Here is a 17,153-nt window from a genome sequence, read left to right on the forward strand (position 1 = left end):
ATGCTGACTCTGTAAACTGTTTAGAGAGGGTAAAGTGGGATGTAAAGCACTGTGAAGCCTAAGTGCTATTGCTAATGATAATGTGACATTCAAGTAGTTTTGGGAATAAACTCGTTGATGAGAATGTGCTATAGGAAACAGCCACTTACCTTTAGCAGCATGCTCAACAACATGTTTAATGAAAAACTAGGCACTCTTAAACTCCTTTTCTTTTTCTGTATTTCACCCCACCATAATTAGCTGCAAATTAAGATACCTAGTTTTCTAATTACCAAAGTAGAAGCAGAGGGAGAATATTTGAACCAACTATGTTCAGATTTCATTCATATCTTCTGGATCCATGACAGAAAATTGTTAATAATGTGCTAGATAGTGTTCATTGGGAGAGTATTAATGATCATTTACTAAATTTAAAACCTCTAGAATTCACCTCTGTATTTCAGGAACATATTTGCTTTTGTTTTATTTTAATACTAAAGGTTGCCTGGAGATACCAGAACAAAAATTGGCTTCATAACTTTTGATAGCACTGTTCAGTTCTACAATTTGCAGGAAGGATTATCACAGCCTCAGATGCTCATTGTTTCAGAAATTGATGGTAAGATTACCTGAACAGTTGGAAGAATAAAAGTGAGGAAAAGTAACACAGAATGCAGTATGAGTTAGTTCACTTTAAGATGTTACAGAATATTACAACTATGTGGGAAAATGCTACTTCAGTTGTACTAGTTTGATCATAATGGAATTGAGTGGTGTTTTCCCAATTAATGTTGCATGTTAATTTAAAAACCAGTCGGGACAGACTAGGATAGCTTAGGAATAACATATTTGTTCTCTTTTGCACATAGAGAAATGTAATTCAGTTATAGAATTTGTATCTGACCATTTTTTCTATTTTACTATATTTTTTAAAATTATATTACATTAACTTAAGAGAGTGGTGCGGTGGCCTAGAGGTGGAGTTCTTGCTCACAATCGGGAGGTTGTGAGTTCGATCCTAAGTTGCGGCAGATTTTTCTCTCTCTGGGCACAATGAGTAAATATCAGCTGTAAACTCTGGCGAAAGGAAGGGCATCTGGCCAGTAAACACTCAGCTCCATTCAGTTGCCCTGACTCCACCCTGAAAGGGATTACGGGGTCATTAAAAGACAAAAAAAATACATTAACATAAGAAATCAAAAGTGAAACATTTCTTCTCCATAGATGTTTTCCTGCCTATGCCTGACTGTCTACTTGTCAATCTGCATGAAAGTAAAGAGGTAAGAGAAATATAATAGCATTTACAACAATAAATATTAAACTGAAGAGATTCATGAGTAGCTTCTTTGCTTTTGATTAATTTAGCATATTAGTGTTGGTATTAAGATGGCATCTTAAAAGGACCTGCATCTTTCTAACCATATTTTCATCTTGAACTTAGAATATACATTTTTCCTTCGTTTTCTACAATTCTGTATAGTTAAGAGAATCAGATGAGATTTTGATCAAATAAAATAAGATGTATTCTCTACTCAGAACTTCATTTAAAATAATTTCAAGAGAAAAGAGAAGACTAGCTGGTGTAGCACAGATGAAATTTATACAGATAGGTCAGTGTACCCTAGAGGGAGTGCCACAGGGCTGTGTGTGCGTGTGCATATGAGTATGTGTGTGTGTGTGTTGTGCTCTTGGAAATCTTAGATTTCATTTGGAAAAATCTGATTTATAGATCATCTCTGAAAATGGACTTTTTGGAAATCTAGACTTGTATTGAATAATACAATATTCAAAATATTGCTTTAAAAATATTGCTGAGATTTCAGTGTTCATGCTCATTTTATTTTCCAGCTGATTAAAGATTTACTGAATGCGCTTCCAAGTATGTTTACCTACACAAGAGAAACACACAGTGCATTAGGCCCAGCTCTTCAAGCTGCCTTTAAACTGATGTCTCCAACTGGTGGGCGTGTAACTGTGTTTCAGACACAGTTACCTTCTGTGGGCACAGGATACCTACACTCCCGGGAAGATCCTAATCAAAGATCAAGCACCAAGGTATTTGTTTCAGATAAGGAATTAATTAGACAGGCTGGAAGTGTTTGGTAGAAACATTAGCTGGCACTCTCATTGAGAATCACCATAGTCATTTTAACGAACCAAATGTTGAGTGTTCAAACTGTATGTGATGCTTGATGACACCTTGGAATCTACAAATGTGGTTCCTGCCTTCTTATTTTACTGCCCGGTCTAAACTGATAACATCATATATTTAATCACATAATTTGAACAGATCAAAAAAGTCATGGAGGAAGATGTTACGTAGTGTTCATAGGTATTTGAAGGTGAAGTAAGTTTTCAAAAAGTATACGAATGGTTTCAATATAGAACTTGGAAAATTCTATTGGTTTCTTTTGCAAAGTGCTCTACATGAAGAGCATTGGGAAGATACAGCTGGTGCAAAACTGCAGCTGTAGAGACAATTTAAGTGTGCCTCTAGAAGGACACATCTTACACTACATGTACTGATTACCAGCTTCTTTCCAGGTCTACTTCAAAGTGCTACTTTTGACCTTTAAAACTTTTTTTTATGCCGTGGGCCAGGTTATCTGAGGGACTGCCTCTTCCCAATTACATCTACCCATCCCATCAGGTCTGGCAGGAAAGGCTGGGTCCCATCTGCAAAACGTTGTGGGTCCCATCTGCAAAAAGAGTTCCATTTGACTATTTTCTGCCATGACACGTGCTCTCTGGAACAGGAGTCTCCAACCTTGGCAACTTTAAGACTTGTGGACTTCAACTCCCAGAGTTCCTCAGCCAGCTTTGCTAGCTTTGCTGGCTGAGGAACTCTGGGAGTTGAAGTCCACAAGTCTTAAAGTTGCCACGATTGGAGACCCCTGCTCTGGAACATCATCCTACCCAATGTAAAGTTATCCCTGATCTTTATAGCTTTCTGGGAAGTCCTCGGGAAAAAAAAATTTCAACAAGCTTGGGGATGCCTGGTAATAGGGAGTCTACCCGTTAGCTGCATTATATGCAGTCTCTCCCTTCTTACGGCCTTGTTTTATCCATGTTTATTATTTTTAATTGGCTTTGTAGAATATTTTAATTGTAGATTTTATTATATACCTCTCAGAATCATTTTGAATGAGATGGCGGTAATATGGACTTGAGAAATACAGATAAGAGGAAAACAATAATTTATGTTTATATATCTTCACTTCTTAAATTGTTGCTGTAGGTTGGATATCTAAACTTAATTTTTCAGCTTATTTTTAAAATATCATATAGTATAAGTAACGTATTTAATACCTGGGTTGGGGACTGTGGTGGCAAGACACTGGGTCTGCGCACCGCTGAGGTTGGTGGCTGGATTCTCGTGAGCAAAAATCCATGGAGGGACAAGAAAGGAGCCTCCCTAATTGCCTACCAGCATTCAGGTGTCCCACTGGTAAAGATAACACTACCCCCCAAAATTCCTTTCACAGAAGCAGGCAGCCACCTCGGTGATCCCTGGGTAACACATTCCATACACTAAAAAATAAATTAAAAAAAAAAACCTGGGGTAAATACAGGGGAAGAATAAGCCCTTAGTAAGAATTTCCACTGTTGCTTTGCCTAGACCTAAGCACAAAGAAATTCACTCAATGAAGGACTTGTCTCGATAATAAGTTCTAGTTATTATAAAATGAAAGTAAACATTTTTTTAAAATCAGGAAATATAATAGGTTATATTTTACTTATATATAATGTTATAGTTCTGTAGATTTATATATAGCTTTAGCTGTTGCATGCCTTAAAATTTAATAAATATATACATAACAGGGTGGCTTTGTGGCTAAGATGCTGAGCTTGTCGATCAGAAAGGTCAGCAGTTTGGCGGTTCGAATCCCTAGCACGGTGTAATGGAGTGAGCTCCCGTTACTTGTCCCAGCTTCTGTCAACCTAGCAGTTTGAAAGCATGTAAAAATGCAAGTAGAAAAATAGGGACCATTTTGGTGGGAAGGTAACCGTGTGCCTTCAGCATTTGGTCATGCTGGCCACATGACCATGGAGATGTCTTCAGACAATACTGGCTCTTTGGCTTTGTAACAGAGATGAGCACCACCCCCTAGAGTTGGAAACGATCAGCACGTATGTGCGAGGAGAACCTTTATCTTTATACATAACAATAAGATGTTAACAATGTATTTAATTTGCATACAGCTTAGACAAACATAATTTTGTTCTATTGCATCAATAATCTTACATTTTGTTGTTGCATTAGGTTGTTCAACATCTTGGACCTGCAACAGATTTTTATAAAAAGTTGGCACTTGATTGTTCAGGACAGCAGACAGCTGTGGATTTGTTCCTCTTAAGTTCACAGTATTCTGATTTGGCTTCTCTTGGTAAGGATTATGAACTTGCATTTACTTTACACTTTAACACTTTGAGGAACCCTCAGTGTTAATTTGTCAAAAAAATTATAAAGTTCCAAAACAGGTTTGCTCAAATATATGCATTGAAAGAAGTGGTTTATACATCACATAAAAAATTGAAATATTATAAAGGGATGCTGTCTCATCTTTTAAATCATTTTTTTTTTGTATATGATTTCTGTATTGGTAGATTGTCTCACACATCTGATATGTCTCATATAATAATTCTGCAAACTTGTTGTGAAATGCCCTACTGTGTAAACTATTTTGAATTCCTAGGAAAAAAGGCAGTGTATGAGTATCATAAATAATTGGAACAAACACCTAACGTATAGTAAACGAAGCTGTTACTGTACTTTACAATTTTTCCTTTATGTTGATACAACAATCAGGCTAAGCAGGTATTGATTAAAGGGTTACTTTGGATCTGGACTGAGCATGCTTCTTGTACCTGGCAGTGTTTTAAAAGATTAACTTTCCTTGTGACTGGGGTTCTTTCAGGACCTGCAGTAGATAAAACCAGCCCATTCCAGTTCTGGAACAGCTTCCTCACTTAGATTCAAAGACTGCCCACGGCTGGTATCTAATGTGTATGGTAATACTTCTGATTTTTTTTAAAGTACAAAGGAAAAATGCATTATGAAACATCTAAGAAATGGTACAAGAATTAAAATGGGCGCCATTGATATCATCATTATGAAGTTTGTTCCTTGCAATAGTTCTTAACTGTGGTTTTATATGTTATATCAAAAGTCTTCATCTGGTTTTCTTCAGATAAAGGCTTGCATTGTTAAGAGCAATATAAGATGCTAGAATGCTTCCTATAAATATTAGAAAAGTATTGTTTTCTGTTTTTCAGATGATGAATATTTGTTTTAAAAATAAAATATGTGCTGCCTGTATTGACTGGATATTAACCATTTTTTCAATCCTCCCCTAAAGCTTGCATGTCCAAATATTCTGCTGGATGCGTCTATTATTACCCATCTTTCCATCATATCCACAACCCTGTTCAAACAGAAAAACTGCAAAAAGATCTTAAAAGATACTTTACACGAAAGATTGGATTTGAAGCTGTAATGAGAATAAGATGTACAAAAGGTATCATCTAGATTTTAAATTAAATTTACTGTGTTTTCCCAAAAATAAGACCCAACTGGAAAATAAGTCCTATCATGATTTTTCAGGATGCTCGTAATATAAGCCCTACCCCTAAAATAAGCCCCAGTTAAGATCATCGGCCAGATAGGTGCATTTAGCACCATATTTCTCTGAAAATAAGACCTAATGCGCATTTTGGAGCACTCGGTCTTATTTTCGAAGAGACACCGGTAGTTTGAATATGCCAGTATCATTCAGAGTGTGTATTAAAAATGGTTCATAGTCACTCAGACAAATTAATTCCTTAACCTGGAACCAAGTGCTTTTCTGATAGTTTAGAGTTATTCCATCACTTCTGTAAAAGAAGACTTATGATGATTGGTGCATCCTTATCTTGATTATGATGATTCTTCTACCAATTGGACTATATTTGAGAGTATTTTTTTTCAGACTTTTTAATCATTTTTGGAATCAAGGCAAAAGTTTATAAAGTTTGCAAGGAGATTTTTGGAGGGTGGGGTCATTTATTGTTTCGCACCATTTTTCCCATTACTGCTCCCAGTCTCTACAATTTCTTGTAAATTCTTTTCTCTCATGCCTGAGGTGGATGGGGGTGAGGGGATGAGGGGGGAAGGGCAGAGGAAACAAATGTGTTAAATGACCCAAATGTTTCCTAGCACCAGTACACATTCTGTCTTCAAATGTGGCTTTGTAGTCTGTAGTTTACTCTCTCTAAAGAGAAAGCATCATTAAACTCAGTTAATGTGCCAATGCTAATAGGTATATTTATCATCAGTCTTTGTTACTGGAATGTTAACTGAAACTTTGCTTTTTTCTTCTTCTTCTAGGGCTTTCTATTCATACTTTTCATGGTAACTTTTTTGTGCGATCTACTGATTTGTTGTCACTTGCAAACGTAAATCCTGATGCTGGATTTGCAGTGCAAATGTCCATTGAAGAAAATCTTACAGATACATCACTAGTTTGTTTTCAAACAGCACTTTTGTATACTTCCAGCAAAGGTAATTTTAGAGAAGGATAATAATTGCTAATATCTTTCTATAGAAAAAGACAAAAATAAAGGCTGATCACTTAGAAACAAGTGTTCCCTTTGATTCGAAATAGCTGGCATATTGCCCTTATGTCATTTGTAAATATATATTAAAAACAATTGGATCAGAAATAAACACTGCATATTTATCACTGTGTGGTTGGATCCTAATACAGGTGAACGGAGAATTAGGGTACATACACTTTGTTTGCCCGTAGTGACTTCCTTGATGGATGTTTATGCTGGAGCAGATGTACAAGCAATTATATGCCTCCTAGCTAATATGGGTAAGTTGAAAATAAATGCTCAAATATCACAATTTTTTGCAATTATAAACACATGGGTAAGCAATGGGAAGACACTCTTCTTCTGCCCTGCCATGTGATTACAGGGGCTGCATTCACAGTCAGTGATATTATGATCACTATATATATCAGACAGAAATAAACCCAAACTTGAGGAGTGGCTGGGGAACAAGTTGATATTGAAAACTGTTATAAGTGCTCTAAACATCCGGCATGGTTAGAGAACTGTTATTCCTTAGCCCTGGGTACAACTTCTTCCACCATCCAGGTGTTTCAGAGGGATTCCTGGGGATGGAAATTGGTTGATTACTATAGATGTAATAAATAGATGCCACTGCTTTAAATTATAAAAAGACAATATTTAGTTTGCAGTTAGAGAATAACTGTTGGTAACTTAATTAATTGCTCATCATCTTGAATGTGTGTGGTAAGTAACACTTCCTGTAAATGCATGCAGAGAACAGATCCAGTGAATATAACATGCTATGCTAAACAATTACTTTATCAACTGCAACATACTGATAGAGAGTTTATAGCTTCAAATTTTATTTTACTGCTAAGTAAGATAAAAATAAATTACAATTTATCATTTGTAGGCCTTTTTCTTTTCTCTAAAAGGCTTTTAGATAATTATGAGATATGAGGTGTGTTTCCTTTAATGCAATATAATTTAGTTTTGTTTACTGTATTCCAGATCAACACTGATGTTTAATATATTCAAATCTATCTAGCAAATTGAAAATGTGCTAGCAGAATATTAATCATTGTACTGTTGTACTTTCTTTGCCTCTTTAAATGTGGTTCCTTCACAATTGCTACTACATTTTCCACAGCTGTGGATCGATCTGTTTCATCAAGTTTGTCAGATGCTAGAGATGCTTTAACCAATGCGGTCGTAGATTCGCTGTCTGCATATATGTCAACAGCATCAAACCTCCAACAATCTTCTTTGATTGCTCCATATTCTCTCAGGCTGTTCCCTCTGTATATTTTGGCTCTTTTTAAACAGGTATAACCTCTGATAAATAGCAATTGAAAAATCAATGTTAAAATCTGTTTTGATTACAGAAATGTGATGACATACAGATGAATAGATGGAATACCATATCTTTGAAATTTTGGTGGGCTTTATTGTAGTGTAGAATGAATAATGTACATCAATTTGCTTAGCTTTCATAATCTCTAAAGATATATAAAAATGCTATTGCTACTCATCAAAACTACGTGTAATCAATGTTTACACTGTTTTATAATAGCAGCCAAGAAATATTTAAAATTTTGTATTATATATCTGCCACTTAATTGGGAAAATATTCTGCCAGGCAGTTATTCATTTAGATGTTCCTAGCCAACCTACGATAAAAACACAACATTTTTCTTCTCATTTTTTTTACAGAAAGCTTTTAGAACGGGCACAAGTACACGTCTGGATGATCGCATATTTGCTATGTGCCAAATAAAAAGTCAGCCTCTGGTTCATTTGATGAAGATAATCTACCCCAATTTATATAGGATAGACAAGCTTACTGATGAGGTATATGTGTGTGTGTGTGTGTGTGTAATGTATAATTGTTATCTCTACTAAATAGAGGTAGTCTGCCCACTGCTATCTTTATTCTAGTAGTATTTTGGGCAGCTGTATTCACATCTTACGTTCCACTGTAACACTAATAAATTAGCTAATTTTTCACCTAATCTTGAAGACTTGCATTGATTGACTCAGCGTATTTTGTAGCATAACTCAAAGCACTGGTTTTAAACTTAAAAGTTGTTTCTAGTGCACAACCTAGATTTTTTAAAATTAGGATTATGGTTGAAACAAAAAAATGTACTTTACTTTCTGCTTAGAATAAAATAAAATAATTTTGAGTTGTCTGTATTATAGTACAACAAGCTTGCAATTATTTGAGTGGTCTGTATTTGAGGAGGAAAAAATGTAGAATATTTCCAATATTTTAGTCATAGGAAAAAATAGAAACTCAAAACAAGTTCCTTGTTCCTCATTTTGTTTTTGTTTTTTGTTTATTTGAGGACTCCAAAAGTAGGCAAGCATTTGTTGCTCATAACCTTTCATCCTGTGGGTAATTGTCCTCCATGTTAATTGTTAAAATCTATAGGAAACAGTGGAAACACAGATCTCTTACCAATTTAACTGTAAAAATCAATTAACAAAAAAGATCCTGGAGTTCTTTATTCAGTAAAGTACCTTTTTAATTATTTAATTATTTAAATAATTCCCAAGGCAATCAATCAACACATGACCAGAAAAAAAAGAACTAATCTCATTAGTATTTTTTCTCATTTAAATTTAACAATATATTTATGCCCAAAAATAAGTCAGGCAGGCAAGCAGGCTTAAATTTTGCTGTTTCTTTTTTGTTAACTGCTTCAGAAATGAAAATGCCTTGCAGCTATAAGTGCAACACTATAACATAATGGCAAAACAACAACAACCCACCACTGCAGTTGTCGGATGCAAAGGGTCAGGGCTATATGTTAAATTGCAGCACAGAAGGTTTATTCAAGCCTGTGCACAAGAATCTAGTCAACTAATGGTCAGCACTGAATTGGTTCTAGATAAGAGCTGAGAGAATTTAAGGAGGGGAGGGACTGGACTAGGATTGTTTGTGGCAATATAAGAACTCTAAGCTAATGACACATTTAAATCCACTCCCTCCCCTAGATCTCCCACAGTTGTTGTCTTATGCTTTACAACTACAATAGCAAACAAAGCTAAAATTCATTTTGAAGTTCATTGGTGCAAAAAAAAAAATCAGCCATACAAAAGCTCAGCATGGGTTAAAGAGTAAGATTTTGTGGTTTTGGAGGGGGACGGGACTTTGGATGAACACACATTGTCCCAATACTGAATTATTAGAATGGGACTAAATTACACTGTGAGTTTAATTGTATTATCCTATTTTAGGGTGCAATACATGTCAATGACAGAGTTGTACCCCAGCCCCCTCTTCAACGACTGTCTGCTGAGAAGTTGACAAGGGAAGGAGCTTTTCTTATGGATTGTGGCTTGGTGAGTTGCCCATTTAAACATTATTTTTCATCTGTTTGATACAGCAGTTTCTTTTGCTCGTCTGCTCATTGTATTGTGTCTTTAAATCAGTTTTAAGGATTATTTTATCCCAATAAAATCTTGATGACTTCATATGTTATCAAAAGAAAAATGTATATTTTAATTTCTTTGTTTCTAACACGTTCTAGATCCTCTACATTTGGGTTGGAAGAAGTTGTGATAATAACTTCATTAAAGATGTGCTTGGATATCCAAATTATTTGTCAGTACCTCAAAAACTGGTAAGGACTTATTTTAAATCCAGCTAATACTCCCAAAGATGAGGCTATAGGCCTGGATATAAAGTAGTTCTCAGTCCTTATTAGAACTTGCCTGATTTTGATCCCATCTTTATTATTTATTTTCTTACTTATGATGTAGACAGTTCTCTCAGAACTTTGTTTATAGAAAGATGAAAAATAAGATTCTGAAAGTGTAATAAAAATGTCACTGATGCTGTTTTGAATATCTAATACAACAGCATATTATAAGTGTTTAATTTTACCATATTGCATTTTTCTAGACACAGCTTCCAGAATTAGATAATATTTCTTCAGAGCGAACCAGGTCCTTTATAACTTGGCTGAAGGATAGTAAATCTTTAAACCCAGTACTTCAAGTAATTAAGTAAGTATTCATATACAGCATCCAAAAGGCAACATCACTTATAAGAAATAGGTTTCTGGCAAACTGTCCTTTGAATAGGTTTTTTTAAAAGAATGTGTTCAGGAATGCGATCCTTGTTTAAATCTGTAACTACTTGGCAAGTTTATAAATCATCTTATTGTTTACAATAAAATAATTGGCCAAATATTTCCTGAGTTGGTACATTTGAAAGAAAGCTGTTATGAGGACTTGAGAACAGTAGGTAAAAAATGAGAGAGGTTAGTGGGCACAACAGAAATGACACTGGGATGTTTCAGAATATTTACCCAGCATATTTTTATCAATTAATCAATTCCTACAGACAATTTTTATTTTTTCCTCCATGTTTCAGGGATGAAAGCCCAGCGAAGACAGACTTTCTTCAGCAGTTAATTGAAGACAAGACAGAGGCTGCATTTTCTTACTATGAATTTTTGCTTCACATTCAACAACAAATTTGTAAGTGAGAGGAAACAAACAGAAGGGGGAAAATCCCTTTATGGACTTTTTATCCAAATGTACCTGTCAGCGAAGCACACTGGAAGTGATTAAAACCAAATATAGATCTTCAGTATCCATATACAAAGACTTTCAGTTGTGAAAGGACAAAATACACATTGCCAGATGAATTTTACAATTCTGCTTTGTTATAAAAAATGATGGACATGACACAATAGTAGTAGTATGTTTTCAGTTGGTTTTATATGCATTTCCAGTAGTGCAACACTATGGTGTTTCTCCTTATTTCAAGCTGGTGATCATATGTGGCAGTATTTATTAATGAAATCTAAAATCAGAGAGAGTCTTTTTCAGCATCTCAACATTTAACAGCCTTTCCAGATGATCTCCAGCAGAGATGCCAAAAGGCAGTACTCCATGTTGTTTTTATCAATTTGTAAAAGAGATAATTCACTTTTGAAAGCTTAACCATTTTCTCTGTGAAGAATATATACAATTTTAATACAACTTACAAAATTGTAGAAATATGTATAATGTACAGAAGTGTTAACATTTGTAAAAAAAAATTTTTTTTTAAGGGAGTATGAATTGCTTGGTGGCTGTGGTGCTGGTAGGTCAGTTACAAACCACTATCTCGGTTAAACAATAAGAGTTGGCTAGTGCATATTAAAATAGATTTGAATCCACATAGGAAAATGCAACTTTGTAACCCATTTAATTGGTCCTTTTATGTGGATTTATTTATGATCAGCTAATTAAAAGTATTTGCTTGATCATGTGTTTTTATCTCTGTGATTACTGCATTTTAAACACTAATACCAAATTTGTCTTGCTGTATTAAAGAATGTTTATTACTTTATAGGTCTCCAGAAAAGTGGCTAGTGGGAATATCGAATTCAGGTTGGAATTTTGATTAGAGATATATTTGCTTGTGACACTAACTAGTGGCAGCTAGTGTCTTTTAGCCTTAGATTACTTTACGTATTTTTTGCAACATGTTAGGGTGCTGGATTCTTTGTTTTCTCATCCCATTCAACCCAATTGAACTTAAAAATGGATGTTTCTCCAGCAGGTGATCCAAGTATTTGCTCGCATTTTTCTTTTCTTTTTTTTTAAGTTAAAACTTTTGTGCACATAAAGTCTAAATAGGGCTTTTGATTACACATTTGCATTCATTTCTTAAAAATAAGTAGAGCTATAGAATGAAATTTTATTTTTAAAATGAGCTCTTTTTAAAAAAGAAAACAGATAACAAGCACTAATATATTCTGAGAAATATCTATGTCCCAGTATGTTTCTACTTGTAACAATGTGCTTATGCAGCAAAGTTGTTAAAATTACTTTTTATTTTTGGTTTTATGAATAAGTAGCCCGGATACTACATTTTCAGTTACTTTTACTAAAGCATGCCAAAGGATTTCTCAGAAAAAAAAAATCAACTGCTTCGTCTGTTTGTGGCATATTTTAGGTATCTATCAAAGTATGCTGCATCAGAATAAGAAGCATACACCTAATACTTTAAACATAAATAATTCATGTTTTGAAGAGATATAATGCCTCAAATATTGGTAAATATATTGACTGAAAATGTATGTTATATGGAACCATAAATGTGTTAGATGCACTAAGTGTGATTTTAACAATTATTTTTTGAAAAAAATTCTTGTGGAGCTTAGTACTGAATATTCAGAAACATCCAAAGCCATGATGTATGGTAGATGAATCTGTAAAACAATACTTAAAAGTTTTATTCTTCTATATTTTATATATAAAAATTGTCATGAAAAGTATACTTGAGCAGTATTTTGCTTTGGATAAGGTGTTTGCTGCCTCTTAGATGGAAAATATTTAGCACTTGTAATCCTTCCTCATAGTTCAGTATAACCAAAAATATAAAGATGGGTGAGTTCAGGTAAGTGCTACAGTTACTAGCTGAAATTCAGCATCATAAATTGTAAGGGTTTCTACAAATAAAGATCATTCAATGCGTTGTAATTAAACATTAAAAAAGAGAAAATTGATAGAATATTTTAGTTTTATTTATTGTGCAGTCCTATATCTTATACCATATTCTACTCAGGAAAAAAAATTACTCCATAGAATTCAGTGGTAGTAGCTCGTCATTTAATTCTATAGACCTGTTGCCTCAATTCTGTTTATGCAATTTCTTTTACCACTTTGACTGGTTCTTAGGGAGTTATGCAGAGAAGATGAAAAGTCTGTGATAGTTTTGGTAAGTATCTCAAGTCAATGTTTCAACTTTCTCCATAACTGCTAAACTAGGTGTCCCCAACCTCTGGCCCATGGCCCACTACTGGGTTGCAGCCTGTTCAAAACTGGGCAGTGGGAGAGATTGGCACATGTGTGCATGTGAAGCTCCATTGCGCGAGTAGAGAGTGCTTGTGCATGAAGCTGCATTTGTGCAAATGGAGCTTTGGGCACAAATGCCCTCCACTCACATGAATGGACCTTCACATGCAAGCACAAGCCCCGCCCCCGGGCTTGCATAGCTAGAATTTTGCACATGAGTGCAAGCACCCTCTGCTTGTGCACAGAGCTCCATTTGCGCAAGTAGAGGGCGCACACGGTTGCTGCTTGCACACATATATCTGCACTCATGTGCCTGCCACTCATACCTCACCCTCTGCCCCGGGCTGGGCTGCCAAGCTGGAAAGGTTGGGAACAGCTGTGCTAAACAAATATTTGATTAAAATATTCCACAGCTTGAACAGATGAAAGTGGAGAATGGTGATTGACTATCAACCCGTTGGTTTCCATTTTGAAGCATGCCCTGGACTAAAATCTGATTGCCCAGTAGACTATGCACACCCAACCTGTATGGTTGATTTATGGTTAATGGGTTAGTTATGGGCTAATTTCATGTATCTATGTGCAATAGCCACTGCCTTAAATATAATTTTGAAACCCTTTATAAACCCTTTTCTAAAAGGTTCTGTACTTGATGAATTCTTGCTGGATTTGAATTTAGCATTGATAATGTTATCTGTTCAGATCATTTCATCTGTATAATCTTCATGCTAGCACTGTATTTTTTGCTAAAATTGTAAATGTGAATCAGTGCATAAAAGAGCCAGGAAAGTAGTTTATCCTGCTAGCTACCATAGGAGTTATCAGTTCTATTGCCTCTGAATCATTGTGATTGAGACGGTGAATTTATGCTTTGTAGTGGCATGCAGTGAATACATTCAGATAGGGCAGGAAAGCAGGGGCTTTTTAGCTTGTTTAACTTACTAGACTTTATGTATTTAGAGAAATTACATAAGCAGTATTTGAAAGAATTCTTAGCTGAAGTTCATTAAGCTCGAGCTAGTTTAGGCTCATTGAAAGAAGGTAGAAAAATTTACTAAATCCAAATGTATTGGTTTTACTGATGTATGGCTGGCAAAATGGAGGGCTGTCATCATATTACACATGTCTATTTAGACGTAAAGGAATTTATAGTAATAATTGTATGTTAATGGTAAAATCTCATTTTTTTGTGTTTGAAAAGTATGTATCCTTGGCAAGCCATGTGTGAAATTTTTGCAAGTCTCAAAATGGAGATACAAGTATAGATATTCAGGCTGAACTGAGCTATTGACTTTATTCCCTGTATTGAGACAAGTAGAAGGGTTAAGCTTGTATATTAAAGAGAATCTTAAATGCCGCTTATCTATTGTCTTTTTCCAAGAGTTTGAAGTATGCATGTTTTTTAAGTCGAAAATGTCCGATCCAAAGTCAGCAATGTGTTGTATAGTTAAATGGGTATGTATCTTCTGGTTTTCCTGGTCCAGTTCTAACTAGTGCATATTCTAGTGGATCAAGAACAAAGATATATAATAATAAGTGGAACCCTATGTGCCACTCTGTTCATCAGATGTGTTGTTTAGTTAAGAATTCCAGCCAAAAGTACAACGCCAACCTACCTCTATAATGTTTTTGGAGTTAGTAGGCATATTTGGAATTTTGTGGGTATGTTTGGTTATCAGAAGCCGTCTATAGACTATATGTATCTACATTTTGATCTGAGATGTTTCATGTAGATAAACATAATATATGACAAGTGAATCAAGTGGATGCAGCTTTGAATATGAATTGATCAAAATGGCTGAAAATACAGTAAAACTGTCCCTTGTGGTCCATACTGGTTCAATAGAATATTTAAAATGTTGTATTTGGGGGTGGGGCGATGTCCTTCATACATTATGTAGTTAGCTGTTTTGGAAGTTCTGTTAATCTACCTTGTTTTAGGCTATTGCCCAAACTGTACAGTTGGTGCTCGACTTATGACCACAATTAAGCTCAACATTTCTGTTGTTAAGTTAGTCATTTGTGAGTTTTGCCCCATTTTACGACCTTGTCATAGATAAATGAATCACTGCAGTTAATAAGTTAGTAACCTGGTTGTGAAGTGAATCTGGCTTTCCCATTGATTTTGCTTATCATAAGGTTGCAAAAGGTGATCACATGATCTTGGGACACAGCAGCGGTCATAAGTATGAAACAGTTGCCAAGCATCTGAATTTTGATCACATAATTCTGTGGATGCTGCAAAGCTCGTAACTAAAAAACAGTCATAAGTCACATTTTTCAGTGCCATTCTAACTGAACAGTCACTAAATGAACTGTTGTAAGTTGAGGACTACCTGTATATGATCCTTGATACTACTCAAAATAATGTCAGGGAAAATAGTTTGAGCCCCTCACCTCAAATTCTCCAAAATGTACAAATTTAATTTGTATTATCAAATCATTGGCAAATCATTTCTATTTTGTTGCAAGTAGGGCTCGACATATATTGGAATATAAGTGCCCTGAAACAATATGTGGACAATCACTTTAAACTGATTGGCTGATGGTGAATCCTAGACTACAGAATTAATTCCCAAATGGGAAACTGCATGCAAACGTATTTCCCACATAGATTTGTTTAAAGTCAGAGTCTGAATTGTGAGAAATTATTTACATTAGCACTATATTCTGAGTGTAACTCAAAGAGATGGATGCTTTTTTAAAAAAATGTCTAGGACTTGTGGATATCAATGAGGTTTAAGAATGTGTAGTGCCTGCTGAATCTGAAATTGTAATAAGCATGTCTTTTGATCATTTTCAGATATAGAATTGTACAAATAAAGTATTGCACACATAATAGCGCCATTTACAAGCACTTTATGTATGTATTTAGAACTATTCCTAGATTGCGTATATTAGTTGGGAAAGAATGTATATTGAAACTGAGTTAAAGTGACTTGCTTAAGGTTAGTTTGTATATTCAAAGCAGATTATTTGGCAGAGTGGAATTGTACAAAGTGTATCAAATCAGTTCCTAGAGGCCAAACACAAAATGTTTTTGTTTTGTATGTTTAGAGAAAACGTTATCAAACTTAGAAATGTTATGGTAATGTGCCAAACAAGTAAGGAATAGTTTAGGAGAAAATTGCAACCAGCTCAATATTTAAAGTATTTTATGTAATAAATTTCTATGGAGCCAGACTTTGGTTTAACCTATATATAGTTCTGCCTAAAGCTACTATTTGCTGTTCCAAGCTAGTGCTTTGCATGATTTCTAGAGCTTTTAGGAGGATATAAAGAATTTGGGAGCTCAGCTCAATAGATACGGGAGGATGCCTTCAATATAAATAAGATTAAATATTTTCAGTTTTCAAATAGTTACATATATTATCTGATTTAAAGTATAATCTTTGTATAATGGCCAGTATTAATCAGTGATATGGTTAGGCATCAAAGGTCTCTGTTTAGGAGAATGAGTCTAACCCTCTTCACACATAGGTTGAAATGTTCCCATTTGATACCTGTTACTATGGAAACAGATTGCTAGTTTATTAAATCTTGATGCTTGAATTGCCAGCGTCCTGGAGAGCAAGGCGCCCGTTACTTTTCTGCATTTGGGAAGCTGGCATGCTTTAAAGTATCTCTCTATCCTCCAGCATCATTTTTTACTTCCAATAAGTTTTGAAAGCTTCCTTTATAAATCAAAATAATGTGCAACTGTAGACCAGTTACTCAGGAAAGATAAAATGAAGTAGATACGGAGCTGGAAGAAATGCTTGGATACAGTCTGGTCAGTGTTTGCACCTCTAGTTTGCACTCTTAACCATTGCGCC

General features: G+C 34.9%; 1 protein-coding gene across 2 annotated transcripts in view; it reads left to right on the forward strand.

Moving 5' to 3' along the window:
• Positions 1 to 14,695, forward strand: part of SEC24B (SEC24 homolog B, COPII component) — a 31,724-nt gene extending 17,029 nt beyond the window's left edge. For both annotated transcript variants that reach the window (XM_026698220.2, XM_026698218.2), the window contains 13 exons: positions 480 to 598; positions 1,204 to 1,259; positions 1,828 to 2,034; positions 4,244 to 4,367; positions 5,340 to 5,498; positions 6,347 to 6,520; positions 6,726 to 6,836; positions 7,688 to 7,863; positions 8,251 to 8,388; positions 9,781 to 9,885; positions 10,074 to 10,166; positions 10,448 to 10,551; positions 10,922 to 14,695. In XM_026698220.2, the coding sequence (XP_026554005.2) occupies positions 480 to 598; positions 1,204 to 1,259; positions 1,828 to 2,034; positions 4,244 to 4,367; positions 5,340 to 5,498; positions 6,347 to 6,520; positions 6,726 to 6,836; positions 7,688 to 7,863; positions 8,251 to 8,388; positions 9,781 to 9,885; positions 10,074 to 10,166; positions 10,448 to 10,551; positions 10,922 to 11,036 (1,681 nt within the window). In that variant the 3' untranslated portion in view covers positions 11,037 to 14,695. The remainder of the gene's footprint in view (positions 1 to 479; positions 599 to 1,203; positions 1,260 to 1,827; positions 2,035 to 4,243; positions 4,368 to 5,339; positions 5,499 to 6,346; positions 6,521 to 6,725; positions 6,837 to 7,687; positions 7,864 to 8,250; positions 8,389 to 9,780; positions 9,886 to 10,073; positions 10,167 to 10,447; positions 10,552 to 10,921) is intronic.
• The last annotated feature ends 2,458 nt before the right edge of the window (positions 14,696 to 17,153 follow it).

Source organism: Pseudonaja textilis, chromosome 6 (assembly GCF_049901715.1).
Source record: "Pseudonaja textilis isolate UNSWEBS1 chromosome 6, rPseTex1.2, whole genome shotgun sequence".
In the NCBI taxonomy this organism is placed as follows: Eukaryota; Metazoa; Chordata; class Lepidosauria; order Squamata; family Elapidae; genus Pseudonaja; species Pseudonaja textilis.